At 41.1% G+C, this 19,672-nt stretch overlaps 1 protein-coding gene across 3 annotated transcripts in view; it reads left to right on the forward strand.

The window, feature by feature from the left end:
* The window catches only part of Rbms3 (RNA binding motif single stranded interacting protein 3), a 656,597-nt gene that overhangs the window by 236,645 nt on the left and 400,280 nt on the right, over positions 1-19,672 (forward strand). For all 3 annotated transcript variants that reach the window (XM_028767340.1, XM_028767342.1, XM_028767343.1), the window contains exon 3: positions 12,509-12,533. In XM_028767340.1, the coding sequence (XP_028623173.1) occupies positions 12,509-12,533 (25 nt within the window). The remainder of the gene's footprint in view (positions 1-12,508; positions 12,534-19,672) is intronic.

Here is a 19,672-nt window from a genome sequence, read left to right on the forward strand (position 1 = left end):
GCTGGTCCCCTCTCCAACTTAGTTCTTGAGCCAGGTCTCTCAGTGAACCTGGAGCTGGCTTGTTTGCTTAGCTCTGGGGATTCTCTATCTTTGCCTTCTCAGCACTGGGATTATAGCTGTGTGAACATGCTGCTATGCCCACTAATTTGCACACAAATATTTTGTTGACATAGTGGTTTTTTTTAATGTACCATGACAGTTTTTGAACTCTCTCAAATATTATTATTATTATTATTATTATTATATTTTCTAGACAGGGTTTCTCTGTATAGCCCTGGCTATCCTGGCAATCACTCTGTAGACCAGGCTGGCCTTGAACTCAGAAATCTGCCTCTGCCTCCCAAGTGCTGGTGGGATTAAAGGCATGTGCCACCACTGTCCAGCTAACATAGTATTTTTTAATTCAAAATGGCATTGGGAAGTATTTGCTCATTTTTCTGCCTCCCGTAATCATAATCTCAGACGTGCCTTTCTGCCATTTAGCATAAACAGTAACAGAAGAATGTAGAACATAAGAATCTAAGATGGCTATGATATCTTTCTCTCTGAAATATAACATTCTATGTAGGTGTGAGGCACATGCCCAGAATCCCAGCAGTTAGGAGGAGTCAGCAGGAGAGTCAGGAATTCCAGGTCATCCTTAGTTACATAGGGGGTTGTAAGGCTACCTTAGACTCTGTCTTCAAAAACCACAAGATGTGTCCAGCAGACAATCCAGGGAAGTTACAGTTAATGAGACACACTCAAAGCAAGCCCAAGTTGATTAACAATAATCCCTCCCCTTCCCAGTCCTATTCAGAGTCCCTTACTAGTCTAAACCTTCCAGAACACTCTCCTGCCAGCCCCTTCTCTGTCTCCTTACATTCTCATGGCTCTACTGAGTTCTTGGTGGCATTCTTCACTCAGTTTTCCTCCCTAATATCCAGGTGGAATCCTGTCCCTTTGCCCTAATTTGTGACATTTATATTAAGTCCAGGCTTGTTGGACCAGGGCAGGCCTGAGTGTCTGTAGATCACCAAATCCTAATGCTCCTTCATTTCAAGTGGTTCTGAGAGGAGTTTCTTTCCCAGATGCCCCCTGCTCTCCATTGTGTGTATAGCTGATTGGCAAGCATAGCCAACTGATTTATCTGTATCCTAGGGTAAGAAGAAAGGGCCTCACCTCTTATGAACTCTCTGGCAGAAGTGTCTTCCTAGAAGACCATGAAGTGCTTTAGAGAGTCAGCCTCCAGCCTCAGAAAGACCAGAATCTCACTTCATGATCTCTTACTACCTGTAAAGTCCATAACCCCAGACAGAACAGTAAACTAAATAAAATAGGATATATTCTGGTCCACGTTTCAACTCCTCACTCAGAGGAACACTCCTTGGGGAAAATGAACTAAACAGTAGGATGTGGACACACGTGAGCAACTGAGTGGTGTCAGGGCATCTATTTAGTGGTCCTTAAAAGTGGAAGTTGAAAGTTTCATTATTTTGTGGACTAAGATGCACAACTCACAAATTATATCATTGTGAAATTGTGGGCTTTGTTGAGTAAACGGGTCTGTGGCGGTGTTTGCAAAGTTCCTCCAGTGCTTCATGGATCATAAGGGCAAATATTGGAAAGAGAAAGAGAGTGCCCGAGAAGAAAATGATTTCCAAAACCATCTCCCTGCCATATGCTCACAGTACAGACCTCTTCTGTGTCTGCCAAACGTGCAGTTCTCTGCCTGCAAGCAGTCAGCTCTTAAGGAGGCCAGGCATCAACTGGGTGCCTTGTCAAGTAACTCTGGCTTGGAAGGATGTATTTTGAGATAGTATTGGGTTCCAAGGCCAAGAGCTCAGTCACCCAAAACTGCCAGTTTCATGAGATGCCATCTGTAAGCCTCAAGTCATTTTCCTTGGCTTCTGACTGAAAAACTTTGAATTGGGCATGTACACTCCCTTCTTAGATTTGATCAACTTACTTGAGTATCTCACAGAACTCAGGGCTACATTTTGTTTTACTGATTTATTATAAAGAAACTCAGGGCCTGGGGATGTGGCTCAATGGGTAGAATATTTACCTAGCATGTATGAAGTCTTGGATTTGATCCCAGTTAGCACACGAGCTGGGTATGGTGAGATATCCTATGTAGAAATAGACTGATTAGAAGATTAAGGCAGTTTTCAGCTATATAGCAAATTTGAGGCCAGCTTGCTAATCAGACCTTTGTAAGGACAATTATGTGCTAATTATCTCCAGTAAGGACCAGTATCAAGTGAATCATTCATCAGTATCATGCCTAAGAACCATTGCATAGGTTAATTATGCCTCAGGAAGAACCAGTCTATGACAATCATACCACAATTACATTTCTGCCACAACTATGTAAATTCTATCATTTATTCTAAATATTCTAAATATTTTCCTGTCTTATGGAGAGGAGGGAGTCATTTATAGCAGCTTATGTAAGCAGGGCCATCCCTCAGTTGAAACAAGATCTTATATCCCTGTTCTTAAGTTTATTTTTTACAAATGAAACTTATATCTATGAGATTCCATGTAACATTTGAATATATACACATTTGTAATAGTCATATCAGAATCAACATGTGCACATATATTCAACATTAATAATAAAAGAACTCAAAATCTTTTCTAGGTTTTTGAAACATGTAGCCCACAATCATTATATATTGTTGCCCAACTGCATGAGAACATATCACAAGTTCTTAATCCTCAATCAATCTCAAATCTTAAATCTTAGTTTCAATACAGAGGAAAATGAGATGCTACGGTGCTTAGTGTGTAGAATAGACCATGGAAGTAACTTGGCTAAATGATTTTGAGAAATGTTTCATGAAAATTCTCATACTTATATAAGCTACTGTAAATGACCCCCTCTCCTCTCCAAAAAAGACACAAAAATATCCTGTTAGTCAACTCTGAAGTCTAAGGGATGGATGGTAATTAGCCTTCCTCTCAGCAACTCAGTGAGATGTTTTTCATGGGAATACTTGTATTTTTGCAGAGGTCAGATTTTTTTAAACCTGAGAAGTGAACCAAATTAGTCATGAAAATGTAGTGCTGGCACACATAAGACAGGAGGCTGGGCATTCTGTGGTCCCTTCTCACTTTTTGATTCTCCCCCTCCTGAAAAATGAGGTTGTCAAGGCAACAGCATCAGTATCAATAGGGCATCACAAGAAAACACTATAAGTGTGTTTGTCTTGTGAAAAAGCCATATGGTTAGAAGCTCCCTGCTCTGTGATCTTAGACTTGGGAGGTTGAAAGAGAAGACTCACCATGAATGAGTCCAAGCTACATGGTAAGTTCTAGGTTAGTGTGAGATCTTGCTTCAACATCAAACAAATATACTAATAAAAAAACAAAAGGAACACACACACACACACACACACACAGAGAGAGAGAGAGAGAGAGAGAGAGAGAGAGAGAGAGAGAGCTAATTGCAGAATAGCAACGACAATAACAAAACAGTTCTGTTGACCCTTAAGAAAACTAAGATTTGAGAAATGGGGGATTACTAGAAGGTCTAGTCAGTAAATCACTTGTCTTACAAGCACAAAGACTTAGTTCAAGCCCCAGAACCCTCCTAAAAGACTCTCCTCAAATGGTGCAACATGGTTGTGATCCCAGTGCTAGGGAAACAGTGGAGAATGGTGGGTCCCCTGTGCTGGCCAGGCCACCCTGCCTGCTTGATAAGACCCTGACTCTAGCTTGTTTGAAGGAGTACTATGGGTGTCTCACGAAGAATGACACCCAAGGTTAACCTCTGGCCTCCACACTCATGGATACATGTGTACATGTGCCTTCATAGATACAAGCACATACACACAGGAGAATATCAAATATTTGTGAAAAGTACTTTTTTTTCTGTCGCCTAATGTTCTTGATCCCCTGTGACCTCAGACACTTGAGCAGGGTCATGCCTGGCTTGTACCTGGCTGGCAGAAAAGTGTTCCAACCCTGCCTAGAAGAAGCTTCAACCCTGAGATTTACCTGGATTGTGCTCCTTGCCGTGTATTTGGCTTACAGACTCATAGGTCTGGATTCTCCAGTGTGCCTGCAGCCAAGATTTGTCCTCTGTTCTTCGTTTGTTCGATTTTTCCACGTCATTTGCAAGGATACATAAATGACGTGACTTGCAAAGAAAACCATGTGCCTGGCTTTAGAGCTGAATGAATCACATAGCTGGGTATTTATAGCATAGGAGATGCCAACGCTCCCAGTTTCCTCTGTGGAGCTTCTGATGCCTTCATTAATAAGCACTATTCTCTTGGTGCTTGAGCTGGGGTTCTTGCTGAGACAGCATGGAAAACACAAGTCCACCTTGTGCTAAGCCCTGTCCTGGTAATGAGCGTGGTGATGCTACAGCTCCATCTGAGCGTGGTGATGCTACAGCTCCATCCTCTCAGCGTTTATCAATTCTAGACACAGACTTCACAAAGGAAAATAGAACTTGGACCATAAGAGGAGTGACTGCATTTGACTGGCCCACTTGGGGACCAGTGTAAACTGCCTTTTTTCATCTGTAATTCCTTGGTTCTCATCTCCTTTTTCCATCACTCAGATACTCTTTGAGGAGTTTAGTCAACATGGACAGTCTTTCATCCTTTAGTGGAGTTTTTTTGGCATAATAGAAAAGCACCATGCTGAGGTTTAGGGGCATGAATGAGCACAGAGTTTAAACAGGCATGCAGTCACGATGATGGATTCTTTTCCTATCTCGCTTACTAATCAAAATTAGATATAGGAGTTGAAAGAATGTCTCAGTAGTTAGAAACACTTATTGCTCCAACAAAGGAGCCAGGTTTGATTTTAGAAACCCACATGAGAGCTCACAAACTTCTGTAATTTTGATTCTCAAGGATGTGATGCCCTCTTCTGGCTTTGTGTTTACACACAGTGCACATAAATTAGTGCAGGCATACGCATACACATATAAATATTTTTAAACAAAACTAGATGCAGTCTCATTCCTCCACATTGAGAGAGAGAGAGAAAAAAAAAAAGAGAGAGAGAGAGAGAGAGAGAGAGAGAGAGAATATGAAAACTCACAAGAAAGACTGGATTTATAAATGTACGAATTCCATGGATATATCATCCATATTTTTCAACAGGCCTTTCAGATGAATATGACCTAAGATATGAATTCTCAAGACTCAACATTTAACTCTCATGCATGCCTTCATCCCCAGAGTGAGTTGGATACTATGGAATAGGGATTTAGATCCCGTCCTTGTCCACATACCATCTACTACATATGTCCTTATTCTTAATAAAACCGTGAGAAGAGTATCTATGCTCTTATAAATAAGGGTCATGCTTGATTCTCTGAGAAATGAAAATAATTGACTACATAAAATGCATCAAAACAGCCCAAATTGGAATCAGCTAAACACATCTACGTGTATGTTATATGAACAGGTTTGTATTCAGTGCAGTGACAGAATTCAGGGACTGAGGGCTAAGGGTATGGTATCATTGGAAAAGTGTTTTCCTCTCAGGCATGAAGACCTGAGTTTGGGTCCACAAAACCCACATGAAAGCCTGGTACAGAGGTACATGCTGGGATTCCAGATGCTGAGGGAATGAAGAACAGGCAAGCCCTTGAAACTCATTGGCCAGGCAGCCTAGTCAAATCAATGCACTACAAAGATTGGAGTGGGGTGGATTCTGCCTCAGAAAATAAGGTACAAAGGGATATGAGTATGACACTCAGTGCTAAACTCTGCCCTCCTCTCATGCACACATGCAAGTGCACACACACACACACACGCACACATGGGCTTTGAGTGAGTACAGCCAGTAGCTACCTGTACAGCTCCCTATTTGGATATGAGTTTATGGGGATCACTTTCCCCTTGGGTGCTGTCCTCTGAGTTTCAGTCGTTACGTTGTTTATTCCTTTATGCCAATCACTCCTGAAGTCTCCCCAAGCCAGAAGCACTTAACCCTCTACATCTACTTCAAGGGTGTCCAAACTTTTGACACTGTGATAAAATGTTGTCACTTAAAAATGTATTGAGAAGAACTCCTCACTGTCCTTGGACACTTGCAGTCCGCAGGCCACAGGTTGGACATGTCTTGCTATATAGTCTCTTGTCCTATCCATCTTAATACAATAATGTGTAAGTGCTATTATCTATGAAATATAACTGCTGAAGTTCATACACACTGACTTAGCTCATGGAGATTAAGAAATCTGTTTTTAATATGTTCTACCGAGCATTAAATGCCATGTGACTAAAAGCCCGAGCATTTGCCAATTTTTTAAAAAATAATTGACATTGTAAGTCATTAAGAGAGTCTTAAACCATTTACATTTCTATCTGCGTCCTGTCCAGGGACATGTAATTAACACAGGCTTCGGAGACAGTGCTGTTGGTAGAGTGATGTCTTAGCACGCGTGAAGCATTCCTTCCATCTGTAACATCACACAGAGTTGGATTTGATGACACGTGCCTCCACTGGGGAGGTACAGGCAGAGATCTGAGAACGTCAAGGTTATCTCAGCTATGTAGGGAGTTCAAGGACAGCCTAGGCTATAACACAAATCTCATCTCAAAAACAACAGCAATGAAACTTTTAAGAAGAAAAAAAGAGAATGAACTCTGTTTGAAACTAAGAAAGTGGACTGAGTTTCATGGATTTGTTCCTGGTTGCATGCTGTATAGAGTCCCTTCCTTGTAAAATGTGCAGTGCCTAACACCTGTACATGCTTCTGTGCTTGCAAAGGTAGGGATGTGAGGACAAAGGTCCCATTCAGTAATATCCTGAGTGAAGCTTTGCCAACAGGATCACTCTGTTTTGAAACTTGATCATCTTCAAATAAGAGCTTAGTTATCTGCAGGAAGGAAGGAAGGAAGAAGGAAGGAAGGAAGGAAGGAGGGAGGGAGGGAGGGAGGGAGGGAGGGAGGGAAGGAAGGAAGGAAGGAAGGAAGGAAGGAAGGAAGGAAGGAAGGAAAGAAGGAAGGAAGGCTGGCTGACCATGCCTGTGCCTTTGGATGTATAGAGCTGAGGGTGGCTTGTCCCTCACCATTGTCCTAGATAGAGTGAAGAGAGGCTACATGTCTATCTCACATGTGATATACACTTCAATTCTATGCAAATTCATTCTGTATGATATGGGAAAGAGACATAGCAGAAGAAAATGATACTGTCCCTGGAAAGGCATGTCATCTGTGGGAGATAATTCACACTGCTTAAAAGTGGAAGGATGTTTGTCTGTCTGTCATGAATTTTGTATCTGGAGTTATCGCCACTATTAATTTTTAACTGGCCAAATTCATTTCTGTAGGTTTGTTGAAGTTCATTTTAACTCGGGGTTCATGAAGACGTTTAGCTGAGAGTAATGAGAAAAAGAATTCTAGTCAAAGGTTTAGACCATGACTATGCATTTAAAAATATTTATTTTACTTTTGTGTGCATTTGTGTGTGTGCTTATATATACATCTATGTACAGATGCCCAAGGAAACCAGAAGAGAGCATTGTATGTATCTGCTGGACTTGGAGTCACAGGTGGTTGTGAGTCACTTGTTGTGGTCCTGAGAATGGAACTTGGGTCCTCTAACAATGTGGCCCTAGCAGCTGAGCTATCTCTACAGACCCTTAAATATACTGAAAATGAGCCTGGATTGTTCATTGCCCTCCTCACTCAGTTCCCTGCTTCTCTGCAGTATACTCCACATCACCGTGCAGACATAACAAATGTTATGTCTGGTAACACACTGGTAGTGTGTGACAAGCTAAAAGCTTTCGGTACATTTGGTTGATAAGATAGTTTTTGTTGTTTTACTTTTGAGCAAAACAAATAATAGCAACAAAACAGTGCATGAGGTGTCGCCAAACTGTATTCAAACTCACTATGTATTGGTGGATGAACTTAAGCTTACAATCCTCCTGCCTCCCCCCTCCTGAGTGCTGGAGTTGCAGGCATGAGCCACAAGGCTTGGCATACTAGTTTAAAGCTCTTGATGGGGGGACTGTTGATTAAATGGAAGTATTTGAAGAAAGAAAGCACAGCACAAATTGCAGAAAGAAAAATCAAGTTAACAATGTATTTGTTGGCAAACCATTTAACAGACGCTGCCATGCTAAGTACTGAAGGCATTTTTATCCCTGTGAGTGAAACTGACTGAAAATAATGGGCTAATTTAGCACACAACTTTCAAGATTATTTACCTAGAAGTTGCCTGTCAAGGATGTTCTATTGTGAGAGGAAGGAACACAGATGTTTTAGCTAACTTCCTGCAGGGGTCTTGAAGCACTTTTGAATTGAAGCCATAAAATACATCCTCTTCATTCAGAAAATGTGTGTGTGTGTGTGTGTGTGTGTGTGTGTGTGTGTGTGTGTGCGCGCGCGCGCGCGCGAGTTAAGATAGTGGTTTTTACAAGTGTCACCTTACATTTGTGTTCAGCTTGACAATTTGTGTGTGATTTATAAATACATGCTGAAACCTCATTTGCTGGATTGTCAAATGAATTCACTGGAAGCTTTTCATTACACGTCAACTGCTAAAACCCTTTGATAACGACTAAGGGGAAATGAATTGGCATCACCAATAAGTTTGTTGTGTCTCTGGGCATGAAGTACTCTTGATTAACTTTTCTTACCCTCTGAATATTGTTCTTGAAAGTTTCCACTCATAGGAACAGTCTCAGAAGTGAAGCTTGGTCATCTAGTTTGCATTAGATGCCCTTCCCCAGAACTTGCTGGGGATGCTGTAGTCATAAAGAATGTGTGAGACTTAAGAAGCAGGTGTGTATCTAGTGAGAGGTTTAGGTCCATCAGTGATTGACCTCACAGTTCTCTGGGTGTCACCTCATTCTGGATGGACTCTGAGCCTGGGGGGATGAATGTGTCATGGATGTTCCATTTGTGCCTGAGAACTCCATCTCATTTATTCTCTGGACTTTAACCAGTTGTGGATTTCGTTGTTAACCACCATCTCATGCACCAAGAGACTTCTCTGATGAGGTCTGAGGACTGAACTAAACTGTGATGCTGAAATAAAACCTTCAATGCAGTTTCATAGTATGCATCTAGTAAAATACTGGTAGTGCTTACCCTGTGTTCTCTTTAAACCTTAACTGAAGCTTCAAGTACAGAGTTATCTTGGCAGATACAGTAAAGAATTTCTTAACAAATGCAGCTAATACGGTGAATACCTTGAATTTCTTTCTGATTGGAATTCTTTTTTTTTTTAAAGATTTATTTTATGTATATGAGTACACTGTCACCCTCTTCAGACACACCACAAGAGGGCATCAGATCCCATTACAGATGGTTGTAAGCCACCATGTGGGTGCTGGGAATTGAACTCAGGACCTCTGGAAGAACAGTCAGTGCTCTTAACCACTGAGCCATCTCTCCAGCCCTCTGATTGGAATTCTATTCCCAAATATAGAATACCAAATGTTCCTAGGTCACGTGGGTGGTAGATGTCTTAGTTATACTTCTATCACTATGATCAAACACCATGAATGGGGAACTTGTAGAAGAAAAAGTTTGTTTGGTCAGACAGTTCCAGAAAGTTAGTGTCCATGGTGGTAGAGTACAGGCATAATGGTAGGAGCAGGAAGCTGAGGGCTCACATGTTGGTGAACTAGAAATGGCCTGTCTTCCCCCTCACCCGCTGCCATTTTGAAACAAGGTTTCTCTGTATAACCCTTGCTGTCCTGGAAACTTACTCTGTAGACTATGCTGGCCTTGAATTCAGAGATCCCACTGCTTCTCTCAAGTGCTGGGAATAAAGGTGTGCACCACTACCTCCTGGCCTGGCACAAGTCTGGCTTGCCTCAATGTCTGCCTCTGTGACATACTTCCTCTGAAAAGGCCAAAGACCCCTTATGTCTCTGCAAACATCATCAGCACCATCAGCTGGGGATAGAGCATTCAAATGTCTGAGAGTATGACGGGCGTCTCATTCTAGCCTCCACAGTAGGCATGGATATTCTACAGATACAATGCAGAAGTATAATAGTGACATTAACTGGAAGCTGGCTCTCTCTCTCTCTCTCTCTCTCTCTCTCTCTCTCTCTCTCTCTGTCTCTCTCTCTCTCTCTCTCTCTCTGTGTGTGTGTGTGTGTGTGTGTGTGTGTTGAAACATACCATGTTACCTTGGTTATAATTTTTTCAGGCTGATTGAAACCAAAAATGAATTGCTTTAAAATGATTAAGTAATTAATAAGGTAGCTACACACACATACGCACACACACACATACACACGCACATACATACACACACACACACACACACATTGTAGTGCGCATGAAGAGGTCAGAGGACAAGTACGCATGGTTAATTCTTGCCTTCTGTCCTGTTTGAGACGGGGTCTCTATTAGGTTTTCCACCGCGTATGCCAAGCGAGCTAGCCTGTGAGCATCTGTGGTTCTTTTGTCTCGGTCTCCCATCTCATCACAGGAACATTGTCTTTACAGCTCTTACTACGTCTCACTTTATGCGGGTTTGGAGAATTCGAACTCAGGTCCTCATGCCTGAGTGGCAAGTCCTGTTATCAGCTAGCTGCCCGAGGCATCTCCATGCTCTGAAGATGACATTCAAAGGATGTCCCTTGTCATTACATCACGTACCACATTAGTTTCCTTGTACTTACGAGCTCTGTTGTGATGGTTACTGATGTGCAGCCTGTCCTAACGTAACTGCACTGCGGTCCTTGTCATATTTCACTGCCACAGCATCGAGAGGGGTCAGGGAGCCTGGGAGACGTGTCAGAAGAGCTCGCCAACCCCATACGTTAGAGCTATTACCTGGCGACGCTGCAGAAAGGAGCTACGGGCTCCAAGCACCATATTGAGTCGGTGATTTATTTGTTCTCCAGACAGGTCAATTAATTATTTCTCTCTGATGGCACCCTAAATTGTAAGTAGAAAGGGAGAGAGAATGAATTGTCACAGTCTGTGCCTGTCTCTCTCACCGTTTGTAATGACAAAGAGCAGCTTCTTCAGTGACTGTAGGTGTTAACTTAAAACAGGAGAACTGGGATGAACTTGAGGCTGTTGGTTACTGTGGCTTAGAGGTGCAGCATGAAGGACTTTACAGACATTGTACAGATGCCTTGTGACTGGGTCCTCAGGAGGATCTTGACCAAAGGAAGCAATTCTTTTATCAAGAAATGGGAGAGGGATATGTGTATGCCTATGAGGTATATGGTATACACATACCAGGTATGTGGAGGTAACTATAGTTACCCTCCAGGTAAGGCCAGAAGAGGGGGGCACTGAATCCTCTAGAGCTGGAGTTGCAGGAGATTGTGAGTGGTTTTTTTTCCCAAAACCTGATGTGGGTTTTGGGAACTGAATTTAAAGGGTTGGTGAGAGCAAGATTGTACTTTTAACTACATGAGACATCTTCTTGGAAACATGGGAAGTGTGGACATCCATAAATGTCCATTCTTTCCTCAAACAGAGCAGGTATTATTACTGCATTAATTTTTAAAGCACTTTTATATCTTCCACTAACAGGAAATTTGAAAAAAAAAATAAAGTCTTATAGCAGTAAGTCCAGCTGTCCTGACTCATATTGTTAAAACGATATGAAAAAGATTCAAACTAATTCCATCAAAGGCACATGGGGAAAGGTGGCAAAAGATTTTTTCACACTAAAAAAGATGAAGCATGCATTCATGACAGAATTCTCACTTTTGTAACCCTTTCAAATAAGCCCTTTGTACCAACTTGAATCATATTTTCATTCATGACCATGGCCACATTTTCATTCATTCAAGCGAAATATCCCTTCATTTCTCAGAACCCTGACTTTGGGCCTAAAGGTGGTAGGTGAAACACTAGCTGGTAAAGAATAAATATTTAGTAGAAGAATGTTAAGGGTTTTTATAATTGGCTTTCTTTGGGCTGGTGGGATAGACGTGTGGGTAAAAGGTGCTTGCTGCCAAGTCTGGAGATGTGAGTTCAATCCCCAGATCACATAATGGCAGGAGAGAACTGACTCTAGCAGGCTTTTCTCTGACCTCATACATGCGCCATGGCACATGTACCACCAGCCAATGTGCATTTACATGATAAGTGAAATATAAAACAATAATTTTTAAATTGGCTTCACCGATGTGATGCTTTGAGTGAGAATGACCCCTATAGGCTCATGCATATAACTGAATGCTTTAGATACCCAGAAGTGGAACTGTTTAAGAAGGATTAGGAGGTGCGGCCTTAATGCAGGAGATGTGTCACTGAAGGATTCAAAAGCTCCTGTCTGGCCCAGTGTCTTTTTCTACCTGCTGCCTTTGGATCAGGACATAAGTCTACAGCTGCTGCCCCTGCACCATGCCTGCCTGCTGCCATGTTCACCATGATGTTCATGGACTAACCCTCTGAAGCTGTAAGCAAGCCTCCAATTCAGTGCTTTCTTTTATCAGAGTTGTAGTGGTCATGGTCTCTCTTCACATGGATAGAAAAGTAACTAAGATATCTGACAACAGCAATTTGAAGTTAGTACTTGCTAGTCAGTTCCAGGAACCCTTAAAGTATTACCAAGGCAGCTGGACTAAAGTTGTTTCTGTGAAAGTATGTCCAGAAACCCTTGTGCTATTTCATAGGAAACAGATTCTGTTCCCAAAGCCATGAGTTTGATTTCTTCTTTTTAATCTTCACATAAGGAGTCATGCCTCATGACTAATACATCACCCTGGGAAACATTCCAAATTTTGTTTTATTCTATACTATATGCCTAGGTGATTATCTGATACTGTGCTATTTTCACAGTCAACACAATCTAGAACCACCTAGAAAGAGACTCTAACTGGGGAATTACCTTGATCAGGTTGGCCTGTGGTAATATTTGTGAGGTACTGTCTTGATTGGTGATTGACATAAGAAAAAACAGCCTATTGTGGGCAGCACCATTCCCTAGGCAGAGAGTCCTAAACAGTATCAGAGTGGAGAAAGCTGATGGAACACAAGGCAGGGCACAAGCAAGTAAGGGTGCCTATATCCTGTCTTTGCTCTTGACCGTAGATGTCCTATGACTGGTTGCCTTGACTTACTGCCTTGACTTCCTTTAAAATGGTGGACTATGACTTGGGATTCTAAACTAGACACACTGTTTTTACTCTAAGTTTCTTTTCAAAAGTGTATTTTATTATAGCTACAGGAATGAAACTAGAACAGACACTAAGGAAAAAAGACCAAACTCTTGATGGAAACACATAGTACATATGCAATGTAACATGTCTTTTACAGTCATGGGAAATATCACATACAGAAAAGCACTGTAGTTTTATATTGCATTTTGGTTTGGCATACATAAGAAACATGAATCCAAAACTAACTAAATATTTGAGTTTTCATGGTTTTAGATTCATACATACATGAAATGTTTATACATATTTTAGCCTCTGCCTAATCTATGCACTGTGAATTTTCCCATGTGAGATTTGAAATGATTTCTAAAACACTACCCTTTGCAACAATTGTAATAAAATTAAACTATAAATAGAAAGTCAAAAATACCATCAAGACCTATCTATCTATCTATCTATCTATCTATCTATCTATCTATCTATCTATTATCTACTTATCTATCTATCTATCTATCATCTATCTATCATCTATCTATCCTATTTGGGCCATACTGCTTCCTAGTAACCCAACCAAATGGCGATACAAATAAGGAATGCAGTACCCTTGTGTAACCGAGGAAGTCCCTTGGCAGACACCACAGTTTTTCCTGGCAGAAATTTCTTAAGAAATGTTCTTAATTTATTTAAGTAAGAGTTGCTTAGAAGCCAGTGAATTTGAACTGGGATTTAAAAAAAAAATTGTATTGTGAGCTGGTTTGTGTTTCTAAATGACTTTAGAACTCTCCAGAGTTGCTTTAATGAACGCCAACACAGAATAGGTAGAGGGCTACAAGCAGAAACAAGTGCCCTTGGTAGACACAGAGTCGGAGGAGATGCACACAGTCTCCACAGCACAGAGTCCAGCCAGCCTGGATTTGAATTAAAACTGTGTGTTCTTAGTTAAGTTCTATGACCTCTGTGTGACCTTCAGGTTTTTTTCCTCATCTGCAAAACAAGAATGTTAGCTTACATGCTGTGATGGTTGCCTTTAACTATCATTTCCACGGGGCAATCTAGAATCATCTGGGATTGTCTCAAAGAGAATGTCTAGGCCAGGTTGCCTTTCAAACATGGCTGTGTCATATTGTATTCATTGCCTTAACTAATGTGGGAAGATACTACCATAAACTTGGTGTACCATTCCTTAGTGTGCACAAATGAATTATTTGTAATATAAATCTAAGTAGTGAATTAATCCAGCGGCTGTATTTCTTTACCTTATGCTAACCCCCCTCCCAATAACCACACAGAAAAACCAAGATTTATTTCAAGCCGCACCTCAATAGCTGGGCAGTTAATTTTCCCCTATGATAATTTGGCTGCCTCCCAGCCATGACCCCAATATACATGTTTCTTGTTACTGGTCTGGCTTTTTGGGCTTCAGGTGTGTTTCCATGATCTCTCTTGGACCCCTTCATTTTGGCTCTAACTCCTTTTATCCTCATTGGCAGATCTGAATCTCTCTCCCTCTCTCTCTCCCTCCCCTGGCTGGCAGAGGTCTTACCCTAGTCTCTCTTCTGCCCACCCATTGGGTAATCAGCATTTATTGACATGGCAGAGAATAAATCGTAAGAATTATTTATGCAAACTTGAAACAGAAGTTTATTGACCTAAGCATTACAATGCCATGCCTGGATTAAAACAAGTTATGAGGGCAGAGAAATCAGCATTTGAATAACACAAGGATAGCCTTTACACAGTGTGCAAAATCATTATGCCTACACTACTGTGGGCTTGGACTGTGTATGAGTAAAGAAAGTTAACTGGGCACAAGCATGTATGTACCCATATTCTCTGCTATTGAGTGTGGATTCGATATGCCCAGTTGTCTCATGGCTCCTGTGGCTGTGACATCATCACAGGGCTGAACTTAAACCTGGAATTCTGGGCCCAAAGGAACCCTTTGTATCCTAAGTCACTTGTAGTCACTAGTGTATTTGTCATAGCAACATATATGATGCCAGAGCACTTGGTAATCAGGTGACATGATGGGATAAACCATCTGGAGCGATCACAGCACTGTCTCCGATATTGGCGGGCAAAGGTAGAAAACATTGCCCCATCTGGCTTTTTGTTTTTTTTTTTTTTTTTTACCTCTTTTCTAAGGTTCATAGGACAGAAAAGTATACACATGTGAATGATGAAAATACATTAGATTATGACTGAAGGCTGGTGCCAGACTCAATAGTTCCTTCTGTTGCTCAACCCTGTAGTCACTGAGGGTTAAAGGGAATGACTGTCAGTAGAAGGGGTTTCCTGGCTCAGCCTCTCCCATTTGGAATACAGCATACTATTGTTTTAGGAAATAAAGGGAACTGCTTCCAATGAAACTCCTTGCCAAATTTGCCTGCACTTTGTTTTCTTCTGATGCAGAGATGGAATGTGTCAGGAAGACTCCCCCCCCCCCCCCGCACAGATACAAGTGTGGGGTTAACACAAGGAGTGGCTCTCAAGAAAAGGACAGTGCACCTGGCCAAGCATGTGGATATGCCTCCCAAAGGAAACATTCCCTTCTTTTTTCTGGAAAGTTAATCCAGGCAATCTCCTATAAATGATGACTAGGGATACAGTTCTGTTGAGAATACATTGGTAGGAATGCATTATACACTATTCGTAAATGCATTTCCGATTTTTAACTGATCATTTCCTGGGCTATTGCTATGTGGTACAATATTTTTGTGGTGCTAGGGAGTGACTATGGTCAACAGCTTCCAGTTAGCCACAGGATGCCAGTGCCAACAGCTAGCAAGCACTATGGTGCTCTGGGACATATGCTATGCTATTCATCATGTTGTGTTACCCATGGTTCCTTCTTGTGGTGTTCTCAGCTTGTGGTGATCTACTGGGATATAGACTCATCAATCAAGGAGAAATTATAGACCAAACGAATATAAGTCCACTGTAGAAATCTGGGCTTTCTAATCTTTATTTTAATTTAATATGGGGCCAACCCCAGGATGCTTTGTGAATTTTGCTTTACATGATTAACCAGACCCTCCTGGCCTCTGGCTTTTGTGGGGCTGGAGTTCTGTTTACCAACCACATGTATCTTTTACTTCCTTATCATACTTTTGTTGAGATCAGAGCATTGGTTGTGTACAAACACACAGATGCACACACACACACACACACACACATATATATATATGTATATATATATGTATATGTATATATATATATATGTCATACACACTCACACACTATATATAATGTCATACACACTCACACACACAAAGATATGTATTAACTTAACCATAAAGCTAAGTCTCATCTATAGAATCTGACAGAAGAAAGTAAAAACCGCTTCACATTCCAACATTTCTCTTCTATTGAATCAAAGATCAGCAAAGATCAGAGATCAAAGATCAGAGTCGGGAGAGCTAAGGTTGTGCCCAGGACATCATCCTTCCTTCCCTCTTGTTTCCTCTCTTGTTTGTTCCTAATCCACACTAACAACCTTCAGTCACTTACTTTTTCTTGGCATGTTCCCTCTCCCAGTCTCTCCTTTTCCATTACCTCCTTGGTGAGTCTTAACGACATCTGGAATTCATTTAGGAATGAAGAATAAATGAATCCGTGGCTCACAAGTGAGATATAAGGCAAAGGGCTGCTAGCTCTCGGTCCTCTGTTCTTGGCTACTCTGAGCTCAAATTAAAAGCGAAGAAAAGGAACTTAACTGTACCAAGCTTTAAAAATGTTAACCAGGGAAACTGTTTCAAATGAATAAGAGAGTTTGAAGTACTTAACAAGCCCGACAGCTGGGTTAGGCAATAAAGAAAAAATAGCATAAAGTTGGATAGCAGGTAGTGAAATTGTATTTCTACCTTGTTCTGTCCTCTCAAATATCAAGCTTCCTATGGGATAGACAGACTACTTCCAGTCTGCTTGCTCTGTGCTTCTTGCTTTTTACTCTTTGACGTAAAAACCCATCAACTGCATATAAAAAGAGGTCAAGTTCTAGGTGGTGGTGCACACTATTGATCCCAGCACTCAGGAGACAGAGGCAGGTGGATCTCTCTCAGTTTGAGGCCAGCCTGGTCAATACGGTGAGTTCCAGGCCAGCAAGGACTATAAAATGATGAGATCCTATCTTCAAAAAAGAGAAATAAATAAATCAGTTAGATATGGTGTGGTGACATTGAAGATATGCTTATCTTTCAGTGAGTAAGATTCGTTAGATATCACCTATACCTCTGGCTCAGTGTTATGAATTCTTCTAGCTTGTCTTCATCATGAAATTTTTCCTTTCCTTAAACTGTGAAGGGGCGCAGTGCCAGATACATAATCAGGATAAGTCAGATGTTCTGACGGGCTTGCCCTTGTATGTGGGACTTGAGGATTCTCATAGTTTCAAGGTCCATTCTTTATTCTTGCTGCCAGAATTTCCACTCTAATCGCACACAGCGAGGCTACCCTGTGCTCTTTTCTCTTTGGTGTCTTAAAGGCCTCTCTTCTCTCTCTGGATTTGAGAAGTTTCCCATGACAGTTTTATGGACTATATTTTCCATGCCTTTAGCGTGTACTTCTTTGATGGTCATGATTGGTAAATTTCAATTTTGAAGGATGTCCCATAGATATCCAATATCCTCTTCATGTCTCATTAGTATATATTTTTTTATTGCTGTTCTGATTTATCTACATTGTCTTTCTTCAATATTTAATTTTCATTCCTCCCCTTGACCAATGGGTTAGCCATTAGTGAGTTTACTTGACTTAGTGGGTTTAAATTTTTGATGTAAGTTTCAATATTTTATAGAATTACTATCTCTTTATAGAATTCCTTGTACTGCCCTGTACTGACTAACTTACTTCATTCAATTATTTGACTTTTCTTCTTCCAATTCCTTTAAGACTTTGTATCCTCTTTGATTTTGTTGGCCTAATTTTTTAACATCATTTGAATTATTTTTCTGGAATTCAATTTAGTTTACCTTTATAGTAAAACCTGTTACTATAACATTGGTAATTTTTGGAGAAGTTGTGTTGTCATAATATGTCACATTCCTTATGTTTTTGAGATGGGACTTGCGTTCCTGGGATTAGATCTTTGTGATTGTTTTAATCATGCATTCATTTGGATGAAGTGTTCACAGTGGATGAGTCTGACTGTTTTCTAGTAGGTTTGAGGTATCTTCTTTCATTGCTAGATTGAGCTCAGTAGCTAAAACTGTGTTCAGAGTAACAAGCATAGTATTTGACATAACACAGGGAGTAGATTCATAACTAAAGAAGCAACCACAAGGATGGGCAGGCTGACTATGTTCGTTAAAGACACAGCTCATTAAAAACAACCCCAAGTGGTGCAGGCAAGATGGCTCTGCAGTTAAGAGTACTGGCTGTTCTTCTACTGGACCTGAGTTATGTTCTCAGCGTGTGCATCAGGTAGTTCACAAGTGTGTGTAACTCTAGTTACAGGAGATGTGACACCCACTTCTACCATCATAATAATGACATAATAAATCTCTCTCTCATACACAAACACACACACAAAGCAAATAAATAAACAAATAAGTAAATAAACAACTACTCCTTCAATGCCAGTGAGTTTTAGGGATTAAAGGAACAGGGTTTTCGTGTTATAACAGTCTATTAGTTACTAAGTGTAGGGCTTATGTGCATTAAAGACACAGCACATTAAAAACAACCTCTCAGTGGTGCTAGAGATATGGCTCTGCAGTTAAGAGTGCTGCATTGGACTTGAGTTAAGTTCTCAGCATGTACCTCAGGCAGAAAATAAACTGAGTAAGACTGGCAAATAGTGCATCAGAGAGAAAAATGAGAGGAAAGGTAAATTGAAGGGACAAACTCTGAAAGATCCAGGAGTTGAGACAGTTCCAGGTAAAGGTAAAGTGAGAACACAAAGGGTTAAAGGAATTCAGTGCCATAATCTAAATCAAGTCCAACACTTGAACAGTTGGTGAAGAAAGAACTCAAGGCTCAGGTCAACCCATGCTTTCTTGGAAAGCCTGTGGGTGTGGGCAAGAAAATGCAGGACAAAACTTTCTACACTATCTGCTTTGCAAGTGAATTAGTGTCACCTGCTCAGGCTCACTCCTCTGAATATAGGTCAGGAGCCCGTGGTCTTTTCTCTGTGCTTTCTTCTTTTCCACTGGCTGTTTTGGTTGATAACTTCTGGTGAGACCAAAATCAGGATCATGCCTCTACCATCCCTCCGGCCGCTGCCGGAAGGATGGAGGAGTTTCAACTGTGTGGTTTGTGAGCCTTAAGACTGATGTCTGGTGACACTGCTGTGTCTTCATGGATGTGTTCAGTTGCTCATGCTTTTAAGTCTCTGTTTGGTGCTTTGTTTATTATTATTACTATTTATTATTATTATTATTATTACTTATTCACTTTACCTCCTCCTCACTGCTCCTCTTCTGGTCATCCATTCCCACAATCTCCTCTGAGAGAGTGGAGGCCTCTTCAGGTATTCCCCAACACTGGTACCTCAGTTCTCTGAGGGACTATTTGTATCTTCTCCCACTGAGTCCAGACAAAGCAGCCCAGGCAGCCCAGCATCTTGTGCTCGCTCGCGCTCTCTCTCTCTCTCTCTCTCTCTCTCTCTCTCTCTCTCTCTCTCTC

This window comes from Grammomys surdaster, unplaced genomic scaffold (assembly GCF_004785775.1).
Source record: "Grammomys surdaster isolate TR1022 unplaced genomic scaffold, NIH_TR_1.0 172, whole genome shotgun sequence".
NCBI lineage: Eukaryota > Metazoa > Chordata > Mammalia > Rodentia > Muridae > Grammomys > Grammomys surdaster.